General features: G+C 37.8%; 1 protein-coding gene across 1 annotated transcript in view; it reads right to left on the bottom strand.

Moving 5' to 3' along the window:
* Nucleotides 1-15,240, bottom strand: part of LOC149303034 (multiple C2 and transmembrane domain-containing protein 1-like) — a 196,687-nt gene that overhangs the window by 35,270 nt on the left and 146,177 nt on the right. The window contains exon 15 of the mRNA XM_089481753.1: nt 8,682-8,801. Coding sequence (XP_089337879.1) covers nt 8,682-8,801 — 120 coding nt within the window. The remainder of the gene's footprint in view (nt 1-8,681; nt 8,802-15,240) is intronic.

Genomic DNA, 15,240 nt, shown 5'->3' with positions numbered 1-15,240 from the left:
TCCCCACCCAGGGCCGCCCTTTGGGGTGTGCGACCTGTGCGACCGCACAGGGAGCCACACTCCAGGGGGCGCCGCCGCGGAGTCCGCTGCACCTAAATGAAAACATTGTTGGTTTTTTTTGTTGGTTTTTTTTACTTTATTTAACATCCTCCATGTTAAATAAAGTTTTAGAGGAGTAGTTCGCACAGGGCGCCGGAACACCTAAGGCCGGCTCTGTCCCCACCACAGACATAGGGACAGAGGTAGAGACTTTGGTATAAAGTGGCAAAATCGAGAGACTGTCCCGTACAAAGCGGGACAGTTGGAAGGCTTTGTACAAGTGTCACAAAAGTGGTACACTGCGCCCAACTTCATTGAAATTGAATTAAATAAATGAAAATTCTTCGTTGTAGATATATGTGCTAAGCAGATGTTGATATTTGGACATTTTTCAAACCGCAATAACATTTCCACCCCTAGCGCACAAAGCAGCTCATCTTGAGCTGATCTCTGGAGCTCATTAATGTTCATTCTCCTGACTTTGCATGGACTAACCGCAACATGTGTTTGTGTGTCGGTGGATTTATTGCACTTATGAGTATATACGGTATGTCATAAGGACAAGAATATGCATGGACCGAGAGGATGCTGAAACTCACTATGATTTTATAGATCACTGCACAGCATCGTCTCCTGAAACTACAAAAGGCTTTCATTTTTGCCAGTTTTCAGCAGCTGCATTCTTATCAAGCCAACATCTGCCTTTATTCATAAAAAATCCCAAATCTGTGTCAATGGATTCTGAAGCATAAAACATGGTTTCATAATGCCATGTGCTATAAAACATGGGTTTGTTTATGTGTACAGATGTCCATGATTATTATAAAACAGGATATAAAGTCTCGTAAGCAATACCAATTTCCAAACTGGGTTGCTTTGGTGTAATAATGACTGGGTTGGGAAAACTAGGTGGCCTCAGAATGACTTCCGTGTGGCCACCAGCTGGGTATGCACAGCTGCATGTTGCATTTTTATACTCATTCGGTGTACAGCTGGGCATAGCTGGTGGTTGCACACTGCACTACCCAGAGTATGGAGCACAGTCAGCCAATGGTCCACAGAAATACATGGCCAGATTTCTAGTTATTAAAGTAAATCCCAACATCTAATTAAAATCCACAACGTGTTTTTTGGAATAGGCAGACCACCAGAACGCATCAAGATTAAACAAAACCAATTACGCTGGAGAACACACTTATATTCACTACAATGGTGGTGCAAAAAAAAAAATTGTTTTATCGATGCATTAATGACCTGACATCATCCCCTTACTGAAGACCTCGGATGATGAATTCCTTAATTTTAAAATTGCACTATTTACTTTATCCAGTATATTGAATGCAAGTTCATTGGTATAGGAGGGTTATATATAACCCACAGATTAAATCTCCTGTCCCTCTTATTTGGACCAGACTCTCCCTCATCTGGGGGGAGGCTTCATGAAGAGACAGGGCTAGCTGTGCGTGGCAGCAGGGCAAGTCACACATAGGGCTGGGGTTTGGCCCAGACACTCAGGGGCTCCTGGTCAAACCTAGAGTTGTTTATTTTATTAACAAAACTATTTGCAATCTGTTGATGTAAGATATAAGAATCTCTCCCAAAATGCTAATACTATCAAAATATATGTTATTGCAACTACAGATGGTATCTGTCTTAAGACATTTGATGAAGGCCCGGAATGGCAATCTACCCGAATGCCCCACGCTCACTCGATCTGGGTGTAGCAGTGTCTGCTGTGTCTGCTGGTTCTGCAAGACACGCGGTACAAAAATTACTGACAAAATTACTATATTGAGCGGTCAAAACAAAATGGCCATTTCTGTAAAAATTGTGGTCCAAAGTATTGGAGGTGGTGCTGTCATCAAAGCAGCCAACAGTATGTCCCTTCATATATTATACATAAACCCCACCGCTGCTATTCCTAGCTGAGATATTTACTTCTTTAATGTACCTCATCATTTACCATAATGTCTGAAGAAAATGTAATTGTAGTAATTTTCCCAACACTACAAGTCTGAGGCATTAGTATACAGAGCATTATTTTCTATTCAAGATTTATTTTGCAGTCATTCTCCAGGATATAATCCTATGAAATATGTAGGCGCATTAACATACATTTAGCCATGATGACAACAGTCCAATTAATATATTACTAATTCAGTGCAGGAAAAGGAGTATTTAATAAACCATTGATATGAATGCAATAAACAACATGCAGAATTATACCTCCTTACTTTAATTTGAAACATTCCAAATGTGACCTTGGCATATCTCCTCTAACACAACCATCACACTAACCAAGACATTAGACCTAATAATAATTACCGTAGTTTGAGAGTCTTGTAAGAAAGCTGACTCTTACAAAGGTACAAACGATGACAGAATACAGAGAAAGGCATTATTGCAACACCTCTGTAAATGTTCTGATTTTCTCATAGACATTCAATTACAATTACCGGCGTGAAGAACACATTTCATCTGCTGCCGCATTGTAATTCACTGATTTTTAATGGGGGCTGTAGCTTTGATGTGGACATCTGATGATTCCTGATGAATGGTGCTTATTACATGAAGTTTGATGTGATCAACAGCTACATTCTTATTAATGGAGCGGCAGGCATTTCTGTGAGCCTTGTAAAGTAAATACCCTTTTGAGAAGTGAATGATCTGTAACCTTTGGACTAATGTCAGTTCAATATCCACAGAGCGTTAGCTGCTCAAGCACTACAAGAACAAAACTAATTCACTATGTGTCAATAATATGTGTACCTTTAAGTACTGTATCTGTTTTTTTCCTCTTCAAGTGCTGCTATTGGTGGCTCTTATAGCTAAAAACGTGCACTGTAAATAGGTATTTGTTTTTTTGCTTTAAATGTTCTGTAAAATCTATTATACTTATTATTAATATGTTTTTTTGTTCAAGGGCAGGTTTATGCAGTATTTGCGAGGCGCAATGCAGGCTTCTAACACTGGCGGATGCTTCTGTAGAGGGCCATATCGCTTCCACGCAGTCAATAATAAATTTTCCATACGCTGGCAAAAAATGTTGTGTTTTACCGTATTTTCTTTTTGCATGGCCGAATATTGGGGATCCAGGGCTTAGAAAGATAAGCGACTCCTTTATACTTTACAGACCTGCCTCGCAGTCAGTAAGAGTACAAGCCGCTTGGTCTGTGTTTGTGGATCTTGGATCTGTGTTTGTGGCAATTTGTATGCAGGTGTGTGTATGTATTAATGTGAGGATATCACTGTATGAATGCAGAGGGTTGTGCCTATTAAGCAAATAAGTGTATGCATGTATACATATATTGGTGTGGCAACACAAAGATAGAAGCAGCTTCCATTTATGTAAAGATCTGAATACTACTTGGGCTCTCCGCCTAGCTTTGTCTATGGCTCCCTTCCTGCCCACTTAATAAGATTCTTGCACATGATACTTTCCTTATGTGCCCTTCAGCATACCAACACATTTTGGGCAATGCAATGCTTTCAACTTTGTGGCTAAAGTTTGGGGAAGGCCCTTTTCTATTCCAGCATGACTACCCCAGTGGACAAAGCAAGGTCCATAACGATGTGGTTGGATGAGTTTGGTGTGGAAGAACTTGACTGGCCAGCACAGAGCCCTGACCTGAACAACTCCGGGATGAACTGGAATGGAGATTCTCATCCAAAATCAGTGCCTGACCTCACACATGCTTCATTTCAACAGGAGCTCAGATAGAATGTGGAGTTCTACGGAGCATGTGCAAGAAGCATATTGAGATATTCTCCCTGTTTTCTGTGGAGGCAGCCGAGGAAGGAATTTAATGAGAAGTCTTAGTACTTTAACTCCAAAAATGAAGAAAACCTGCACCAATTTACATACAGTAGATTGCACTGGAGTCCATGCAAAATGGACTCCAATAGGCGAGTAACATATTTAAAGTTATCACTGACACTACGTAGAGTCATTTCCTCTTCTGAATCTTAGGTTAATTGTTCTGTGATAATCATTCTGGACAAACATATCATTATTGTAACATTGTAATCTGTGGTTCAAATTACTGCAAGTATCTTTTCCCCTTTTGTGTAAATATTCTGTTAACATAAGGAGCTGTAATTCTGTAATTATAGTTGCTTATTTTTGAATGGACGTAGCTGATGATAAATATGAATGGTATCAATCACTATTTCTTTGCCAATATTTTTATTTTTATAAAACCATCTATTTTGCCACTGGCATCAGACTAATGCATTTGCTCCAAAAAGAATAAATATACAGACTAAAATGCATTCATGTTGCTTGCATCACTATTTGGCACTTGAAAAATCGCTTTTCATAGACCATTCATTAATATCTTAATTATAGGTTTCAAATTCACACATATTTCAAACACATTAATTCTGGCATCTGCAAGCACTTTCAGAGGTTTCCTAAATGAGCTCAAATAAAGCTATTTTTGCTGTAAGGCAAAATGACTCCAGCTTTTCATTTTCACTGGCAAACCGGTAATAAATAAGAGAGAAGGTGTGTTATCATGACTGGTCTTCATTATCCAATGTTTCTTCGTCACGTCCTACATGGACCATTACTGCTGGATGAAATGTAATCATAGCTCAAACAGAAGTATGTTAACCAAAGTGCACATCCAAATACAGCTTGTATTATATATTTAAAACATAACATTTTAATTTCTGAGCCTCTTAAAACTAATCTAAAAATGGAAAATATTTTCAATTAATGTATGTTAAAAGGGAAAAAAGCATTCTAACTATATTGAATATACATGTAGATAAATAGAGCCCAAATGTTTATTTAGCACTTTACAGATTACAGCAGAGGTTTGGTTAAAAAGTCCAGCTTTACTGGGCAGAGGTAGAGCTCTGGGATTTGTATTGTATACTGTATTGTATACTGTGCATGTGTCCCAATGTGCCGGGGTAGAAGTTGGGAGGAATGCTTACAGAGACTAGCAACCTTACACACGCAAACTAACATACACACATACAGCAACATACTTACATACACTAACATACTCACTTACACTTAGCCATACAATTCAAGAGGGGTCGGCTACTGCCAGCTCTTCTTAAGGGTTGCAGCTGTGGTTCCAGATACACAAGGAAAGTCATTAAGGTTGATTATTCCTACCATTCACTATCCTATTCCCTATACTGGTTTTTCTCACCTTTTTTACACATATCTTTTGCTCTCTCAAGGTCCGTATATGCTATGTCTTGGCACCCAAAAAATAACATCACGTTGGGCCTGAGAAAGCGTGGCCTGTAGCTTTGGCCTAGTGGGGGGGGTTTGGTGGAGTTGGTAGTTGTGGCCCATAGGGGCCTCCTTTACACCAGTGTCTCTAATAACATGGGGTCATGTAATACCTGCTGAGTGGCCTACTAGAGTCTACTGTATGTGCTATTATTGTGAAGTGATAGTGTCTAGAAGTAACAACAGCAAAACCACAAAGCGCTAAGCCACGCACACTAACAGACCGGATTTCAGAGTGCCAAACTGCCTAATGAGTAAAAGAATCTGTAGCATCACTCACTGCAGAGTTCCAAAGTCCAAACTGCTTCTGGATATCTGCACATGCACTATGCATCTGGAGCGTCATGAAATGGGTTTCCATGGCAAAGCAGTTGCACACAAACTGAAAATTCCTATGTATAATGCCATCGGCTAGAGTGGTGTAAAGCACACCGCCAAAGGACACTGGAATGCTACCTACTGGAATGCATGGTGCCTACTGTAGCATTTGGTGGATGAGGGATAATAGCCTGGCGTTGTTTTTCCAGGTTTGTGCTAGGGACTATAGTTCTAGTGAAGGGTAATGCTAATGCTACAGAATACAAAGACAGTTTAGAAAAGTATATGCGTCCAGCTTTGTGGGAGCAGTTTAGGGAAGGCCCTTTCCTGGTCTAGCATGAATGTGCCCCAGTATACAAAGCAAGGTCCATAAAGACATGAATTGATGAGTGTGGTGGGGAAGAACTCAAATAACCTCCACAGAGCACTGACATTAACCCCATTCAACACCTTTGGGATGAACTATAACGCCGATTGGAAGCCAGGCTTTCTCTTCCAACATCAGTGCTTGACCCCACAAATTATTTTTATGGCTGAATGGGCAAAAATAGAGGTTTAGATGTCAAGCAAGCTAATAGATGGTAAAACCACATATTTTTGGTCATACTAGTCACTGGTTTATATAAAAAAAATCCATCCATAGTTACATAGGCTGTTTGTACAAATAAGACTTCCAGACCTCATGCCAGTGATCTTTACTATCAAATGTATTGGTCCATATCCAAAAACTGGCCCTTTATGATTACTTGTTCAATATGTGAATTGCTTATTGGCTTAATTTTAAATACCATAGACATGCTACATTTAGAATTTTAAGATGTATCTCACTGTGGATTCTAGAAGCTGAATCCACATTAAATCCATTCATTCCTTCTTTATGTAGTGTGCAGTATGATGGCTAAATTAGTGTCTAATACACTAGTAATATTTATAGTGCCAACACTTAGTTAAGCAACCTTTATGTAAGATTTATGTTGATTTCTTCATTTCTCATTTAATGGCAAATTATGAAGACCATGTTTCATAAAGATAATTCTCCATTTAAATTCATCAGCCCATTAAATATTAAAATTATGTTTCTTATGCAGCCTAGAACAAATTTGTCCAGCTTCAGCGATTATTTGCACTCATAAAAATTAGGCCTGATTAATAAAATTTAAATGCTTGATTAAGTTGACATTTTCATGTTTCACTACTGATTTATGAAAATTATGCAGAGATTCACCAGCTATATTACAGTTGCTAGAGAGTGGCTTCATTTTTTTCCCTTGGTGCAAAAGATACATCTGTGGGTATCAAGAAGTGATTTTCCTGCCAGATATACTAGGACCATTTACCCAATTTATAGAATTACCTGTAAATATTTGGAGTATTTTCACAACCAGATGCGGTTCTTGAAAATCAAAATAGTGTACAATCTCACTTCTGATTGGGAGAAGAAAAAAATACTCAAGTAGTTTACAATCTCTAATATCTTACATTTAAAATGGATTGTACCCAAGCCAAATAAAAATCCTATACGGACATATAAGTAGAGACTAATGCGGATGAGAAAGGAGAGCTGAGAGCTGACTTAATGCGACTGTTTATGGATCTCAAATAGTAAAAGTAATTTTTAAGGGCTAGTAAATTGAAAGTAGAACAATTACCCATTTCTACCTATTTACCAAGTACTCATATTAAGATGATTCTGTGTATAAAACAAAGATTCAAAAAAAGCATTATGTGACTTTTAGTATCTGCAATCAGTTGAGCGACATACTGCATTTCATATGAAAGCCTTTGGTATGAAAGGACTCTCGCGCAGATTATTGTGTGTTAGGGGACAGTTACTGTAATATTCTGCCATATGTTCATACCCATTAAAATCTCCAGCGCTGCTATAATCATACCACAGCGTGGACTATCAGAAAATGTTATCTACTTTATGCCTGTGGCTAGCAATCTAAACGGCCAGCAAGGATATTAAGACATCTCAATTTCTGGCGCTGTACAATACTTCTCTGCTGTGCCACAATGCCTCCGCAATTAATTAAAATATGTTCATAGACTGAGCAATATAGCCAGGTACAATTATTAGGTAGAAAACTAAATAACCAATTCCAGGGTATTTAGAATATAACACTGATGCATAAACCCAATATTTTGGGTACATACTGATGAAGCATGCCACCCACAGGATCCGAAATAACTGGTTATGAGACTTATTCGATTGAATCGTCTTTTACCTGATGCCAGTGCTGTTGGAACCATCTACTCACAGAATATTTAACCGCTGTCTGTATGATTGTGCTTCTAGCCACAGCAGTATCTTTTTACATGGGAATTATAAACCAGAAAAATGCTAAGCGCTGTCGTATGCGTAGCATATCTCAGCGGCCTCATTTATCTCCCAATGACTTCCATCAGGGTGAGGTCACCTTTTTAAAGGACTGAATCACAAGCGGAGGAGGAGGGAATTCTTGAGAAGCTGGCTGGAGTTTGATTTAACTATCAGACTCCATAAGGTCTATAAGAATAAATGCACTGAGGCACCAGGTGTAGGGGTGCACTCCAGTTTTTTTTTTTAAAAACAGAAAAGCTATGAACTACTACAATCCAGATGTGTAACCCGATGGGAAACCTGGGGACACATAATTATTGGGACACATTGGAAGCCTCTTGCGGTGCATATATATATCGACCCCAAACAACAAACGGTTCAATGTTTGGACCCCAAATAGGTCTGCTATGCCTTATTTTTGTTGCCCTGATGAAGACCATTATTGTTTTGGGTCAAAATGTCAGTATTCTAATGCACAATTTATTTTCTCCAATATTTTCAATAAATATTTACATTTGCATTGAGAGTGCTAAGTCACAGAATGAAAGACTAATCTAACAGGGTTGTGATACTTTTTAGGTCCAGCATTCATAGAAAGATGTCCAAACTTAATGCTTTCAGCAAGTTGAAGAGCCACATGAGCCTTTAAGCCAAAAAAAGCTCCCTCTTTAGAACATATGTTTGTCCTAGTCATTTTATATCAGTTAAGGAATATTTTCAATATTTAAGGATCTCTGAGCTTCTCACCATATCTTGGGTCCTGTTATCCTTCCCCGACACCATCAAGAAATAGTTCCAAACTAGTATCAGCAGTAATGCCAATGGGATCATATAGAGTTCAAAATTCCAAACCACAAGAAGGAAAAGCTGGAGGAATGAAGATAAAGAATAAACATTTTAATTAATATATTTAAATATATTTAATTTTAAAATATTTAAGAGACTAGAACATGTCTATAGTTCAATACAATTAAAACATGCTTTAGTATTGTAAGGAAAAATATACAGTATATACATACATGTACACAGTATATATATACATACACACAATGCATTAAGTGTAGCTGGGTCTTTTCTTCCCATGTATCCAAAAGTATTCCTACCAGTACCTACAGGATCCAGTAAGACGGTTAAATGAATTACTCACAAAATTCTTGCAAAAAGGGGGTCACATAATAGATGTAGCATTGACGTCTTGCTCATGGCGCTACACCCCAACTCTGGCAAAGAAGCATTTCAACTGTTTCAAGTTTAAAACATTTGCTTTTTTCATTAATAGTCATTTATGCCCCATATCTCCTAATAATGTGAAATAACATTTTGCCTGTACACATTTTATTTTATTTAATTGTAAGCAAACCATGAACTGTTATCAAGCATTCACTTTCATTCACCTTGCGATTGTCTCTTTGTAATCTTTGCTTAATCATTTTATTACCTTGAGGGGTTTTTATAATTTTTCCCCCCTTGCAATGAGGCTATGCCCTACAGGATTCAATTCTCAGTAAAAATGCTTGATGACTTGTTTTTAAATGCTGCGATCACTGGTATCATTATTAATCCTACACGGTTGTGCTAAAAGCAATTTCTTCATATCTTCTTATGTATGTTTACCATTAGCTGTAGCTTTAGAATATTTATAATCACTTTTGATTTCCAACAAAAGGACCTTCAGGCATGCTGTACTAGGCTTGACATTTGCATCATACACCAGTTCATCTACCATTGCACACCAGTGAGATCAAGGGCTTCGGTATTAAATAATGATTCAATGTTAATCAGTAATATAAATAGGTTGAACTGTATGCTGAGCTCATTGTAATTCCTTGCACAGTACTGGTTCTGTACTATCAATAATTTTACCAGTGGCGTTAAAGCAGAATTCTCTCAAGGGTGATATAAGGACTACTTTTATGTGCCATAATAAAAAGAAACCCCCCTGAAAATATTAGTATTGTTCCCCTTGTCGTGTATAGTAAATTGGATGGGGGGTAAGAAGTGTGCTCTTCTGTTCAAGGCCTCAAAATTACAAGCACAAGGGTGTGACATCATACTCTACTGTGTCTGGCCCCATATGGTTTCGGAGAGATCTGCACTAAGCCCAGTGAGGCTTGAAAGTCAACTTGAAAGTCAAGATAAATGGCTGTATCAGAAGATGGTTATATACATACCTGGGAACTTCTGGGCTCCGGCTACCCAGAGCCTTCCCTTGCGGGACGTGGCCAGGACTGCCCACTGACGTCAGCGGGCGGTCCCGTGATGTTGGTGGGAGTTCCCGTTGACGTCAGGGGCGTTCCTGCCGATGTCATGGGGAAACACCCCCATTTAAATGAAAAATGAGTGGGGAGCGGGGCGTGTCAAGCCCCCGCTCCCATGACCCAGAGGATTCGGGTCTTGACCCGGAGAACCGAAGAAGCGGTGCTTCATCCAGCAATCTCCGGGCAAGATAGGGGAAAGGCTGGAGGAGGAACAAAAGACCCAGAGTGGGAGAAATGTAAAGGGTTTTAAAAATAGTGATAATCCATATGTGCCTTTTTGTTAGCATACTGTCATATAACATATTTACTTTGGATGGTTTAATTATACTGTTTACACATACTGTTAAAAAATCATAAATAGATGAGCAAACAAACCAGGAAAACTGTTCCAGAAGTTTTATTAGGCCCTAATACATTGAATGCCCCAAAAATAATCTATAATTAATAAATATGACCAATGAAATGTTCATTTGTGTAATATGATTCAATGTCAAAAGAATGAGATGCGTCTGTTCCCTGTATGGTTTCATTTTTTTTTGCTTAAAAGTGTAGAAAATTGGCATTTAATTGTCTAGGATACCCCAAATTACGTTGTCAAATCCAGGCTTTTTGGCAGTGTGGGTGTCAGTCAATAAGGAATTCTTCACACACTTCAATAAACTGAATTCCCTGGGTGGTGAAAAAAACAAGACTTCAGCTGCCTCCAGGAAACCATCAAAATTTCGTAGAATTCTCCCAGGAGAAAACAAAACATTATTACTGCAAGAACAATCCAAATATATGTACCACTTTCTTTCTTTTTTTGTTCTTTTTTCTTGTTTTAACATGTTCATAATTGGCTTGAGACACTAGCGCAGCCAACTAAGGACAGAAGATTGGATTTCCTACAACATTTATGTGAATTCTCCTAACAGTAAATATGCATTCATTGCATCCGTTTAATGTCCCAGACAGTCTCAGCAAAGAAGAATGCATTTTCAAGCACTTTGTGGCTATGCTGCTCCTTACCTTCTTCATGATCTGACAATTCTTGCCACTGATTGGCTGCTTGAAGCAGTCAAAGCTGGAAAGCTCCCCAATTAAGATCAAAAGGGGTCCTTTCAAGGGGTCTCATTAGACCACCCCGTGACGTTTGCAGAACCAGTGCTGGAGCTGACTGGTGATGAATATATTAGGTGCCAGGAGATGTGTTTGGCCTAATACATTTGAATACTCTTACTGTTAAAACTACTATCACTGGAAACGTCAAAGTCAAAAGCATAATCGGTTACCCATGTAAAACATTTTAATAGATATTCTGGAGTCAGGGGATGACTCAAATTCTATGATCATTATAAAGTTTATGTAAGCTTTTAGTGCAATTGGTTCTAAGTTTACTAGCAACTAAAATTACTAGCTGAATACAGCTTAAGCTCATTCTCACACAATTGGACAGAAATTTTATATTAAAGAAGTTAAGATTAAAAAGGATTTAAAGGCAGAAAAAGCCCAAAATGAAAGTGAATTTAAAGAAACAAAGTATAGTGCTTGTGCCCGAGTATACAATGTCCTAAAGATCTGTTTCAGACAAAATAACAGAAGAAAATAACTAAGTCGTTAAAATAGTAAAACACAGGTCTCCGACTAATTAAATATTTTACAATATATCTCGGTTTCCAAGAAGGAGACTTACAAATGATGATATAGTTTCTGTGGGAAATATTATCCTGTTAATGCAGTAATGAGATGAGATCTTTAGTTGGGACAAAAGATACGAGAAGGATTCTCCTCTTATGGTCTTTCCTTAGCTTCATCTGAGCAGGAACAATGAACTTTTACATTCTCGCTCAGCTTCCAGGCTTATAAATTGATATCTACAGTTGAGAGTTGTGATAATGCATGCATTAAATGATCATTCAGAATGACATGTGAGAGTATCCCTTGTGTAACACACTTCAAAAAAATAATTTAAGTTGGAATATTGAACATTCTCTTCTTACTGCAAACCACAGCATCTATAAAGAAGAGATGATTAACACCTTACAGCTCGAGAAACAAAGCCTGCCCTTTATACAGGCAGCTGTGGATCATTAGCTTTGGTGATGGGAGCTATGTGATGTGAATTTTTCTTTCTAATTAAGAGATGAGATTTTTTCTATAACTATCTCTTCAGTCAAAACTGAGAGGTGGATTTTTCCATTTTGAACAGAAAGGATTTTTGCTCTTGAATAATAAGTTACTTTGGCTTGCTTTTTTTTTATCTCTACACATTCACTTTTAAAACCTGGCTCCCTTTAATTCTGCAATTTAATTTGGTCTATAACATATAATGGATTTTTATTCAGAAAGTCCTACCGTTTATGTAGCTGTCATTGAGTCCAACTATAATACTGCTTCTATTTCCTGGCCGTTAAATACGTCGATGATGTAACTTGTGGATCTTTTTTGCATTATAAAAATCTGGCAATGCCTGCCCTACGTAGATCACAAATCAATAACAATACCAGATCTAATACTAACAGCTAGATGTTTAAAGGCACAGTATTGCAGACATTAGGGGTTCATCTATTGGCCTGAAAATATGAAAGCCATGTAGATACAGCTCTGTAAAAATAGGCTTTAGTGTCTAACTACCAAAGGCTGATTTTAAAGGTACACATCGTTTAGCACTGGCCAAGCTCCACAGCAATAAAATTAGGAATAAGCTGTTTTTCCTACAGTATTGTCTGCCCACAAGGAGACTGACTTTTATGTTGTTTTCTCAAATTACACTCTTGGATGCTGTTAAGGGATGGAGAAGTTCTCTTCATGGTATGGTTGCACTGGAGTATAGTTTTTCTGATATACAGTTCTCAGGGCATTTCAGGATCATCTCAAGGTAGTGTAGTTGGATTGACTTGTACCATCTTTACCAGGAGACATATACATGCCTCATGTCACTGACAAGTACATGGAAAATGCAGCTCTTCGGTACAAGGGATGTATAAGCTCACAGAAGTAAATCAGCTTCTGTTATACACTACAGATGATTCTGGAAAATCTAACACTTACAGGGCTAAATCTGATGTGTTGATTGTTTGAATATGGCCATCACTACTGGTCCACCAAAGTCCAAATAGAGCACCTTTATGTGTATATATCCAAATATCAAAGGTGGGCCAGTGCCAACAAGATATATCATAATAGTACCCTAAACCTGCATATGCTATCTGCCTCTGTCGCAATAGGTCTCACACATTTCTTTTTTTTAATTTTATTTATTATTAAAAAAATATTTAACAAATTGCAGGGTAGCACAACATATGGCAGGTATATAGAAAACTGGTCAATGTAATTATCCTACTCTGGACTTGAAAACACTACAGCTGAACGCAATTGTTGATTCACACTAATACACATTTTAATTCACCATCTATGTTGGTATACTGAAGGTTAGATGGGGTCTATTCACTAAAGGGAGCATTGGTAGGGAGGTTTCCAGGAGAGGTATGGTTTCAGCTCCTTGGTTCTACTACACATTATAAAGGGCCAAAGCCAGTGGGCTACTGTAGCAGGAATAGCATGGTTCACTGTGTATAATGTATAGTTAAATCAATAAGATGTCTTCAAAGTCTTCTCACCCACTGAATTATGCATTATACAGGGCCAGCTCAGCCCTTCACACTGGAGGAACCCTGCAGTGTTGGCCCTTTAGAAATGAACAGGGAAGTGAGAAAGTTGAAACCACAACTCTCCCTTTAGTGAATAGACCCCAGTCACTTAGTAGTCTGACGTGACCACACAATATTAGAGTGTGCCAGATCCCATGGCATGCAAAGAAAAATCAAGCCAAGTGTAAGTGAGTGTGTGTTTGGTTATATTGGGTCTGTGGGGACCCATGTAACTTTGAGGAACCCTTTTACTCAGTTTTAAGTGATTTTGCCAAGTTTAGTGTAAGCAGCTTTTAGTAATTTTTGTCTACTCTTTGTGCCTGTGGTTTTGGCACACTATGGACTTCCCTTTCTCTATAATTTCAGTACCGGAAGGGTTGAGCATTGCGCTCCTCATTCTCAGGCACAAAAACAATATTCTTGCATACAAGTGACCGTTTCAAATTCCCACTTGCTAAGCACGTACATATTTGCACAATCTTGAATGAACAGATTCCCAAATATATGTATGAAACAGTATTTAAATAAGATAATTATATTCCCATAATGCACAGAACAATCATGATGTGCAACAGAAACTAACTTCCACTTACTTATCATAAGAAACATTAGGTTCTAAAAAATTCATTGATTTACCATATTTAATAATGATAAATGAACACCGCTCTCCATAGCCAGGAGCTAATATCACCATCTGAATAAACATCGGTAATGTTTTCCCTAAGAAATTCAAAATTTAATTTAATTGCTTTTGTTTCACTTTTGCATTTTGTGGTTAAAAAAATGTTGTATTTCTCTAGGGTTCCTATAGTATTATTCATTATGCATCAGCCTAGAAACATAAAGATTTCATTTTACACTCCCAAAAGGCACAAGAAATTTGACCATTTAAAAAACCTTTAGTATTTTCTTTTTTATAATATGTTACAATATGGACGGTATCTTCAGAATCCACATTTGTCTAATCTGGCAGAAGGCCAATGTTCGCATTTGGAGGGAAAAAGGCCGGAGAGTTGAGTTACTTTGTGCAATTCCTACCTTTTACAGTAAAAAGCTTTTGTTAAGAAAAAAAAAAGATAGTTAAAGAAAATAAATTTAAATTTAAAAAAAAGAATACCAGTTGTTATGATATTATGAACTTGACATCTTGCTTATTTCCTCTGGAAAGCTCTGTAAAACAAGCTTTTGAACAACGCTGTACATATCAAGACAGCGCATGGTATTTAGGCCCCGTGATTGCATTTGTTTTGACCTTCTCTCAGCAAGTTAAGCTTCCTGGTTATTTTGATATAAAATACTCTGAATTATCTACATTGAGCTTTTGGTTAAACAAGAAGAAAATAACTTTTTTTAGGAGCAAGGAAGTAGATCACATAATTCCAATTAAGTGATATGAAAAAGTTTTTAGTAGAGGGTCTT

Source organism: Sceloporus occidentalis, unplaced genomic scaffold (genome assembly GCF_023333645.1).
Source record: "Sceloporus occidentalis isolate IW3139 unplaced genomic scaffold, rSceOcc1.0.p SCAF_16, whole genome shotgun sequence".
NCBI classification, from domain to species: Eukaryota; Metazoa; Chordata; class Lepidosauria; order Squamata; family Phrynosomatidae; genus Sceloporus; species Sceloporus occidentalis.
This window is presented reverse-complemented; position numbering and strand designations above follow the sequence as displayed.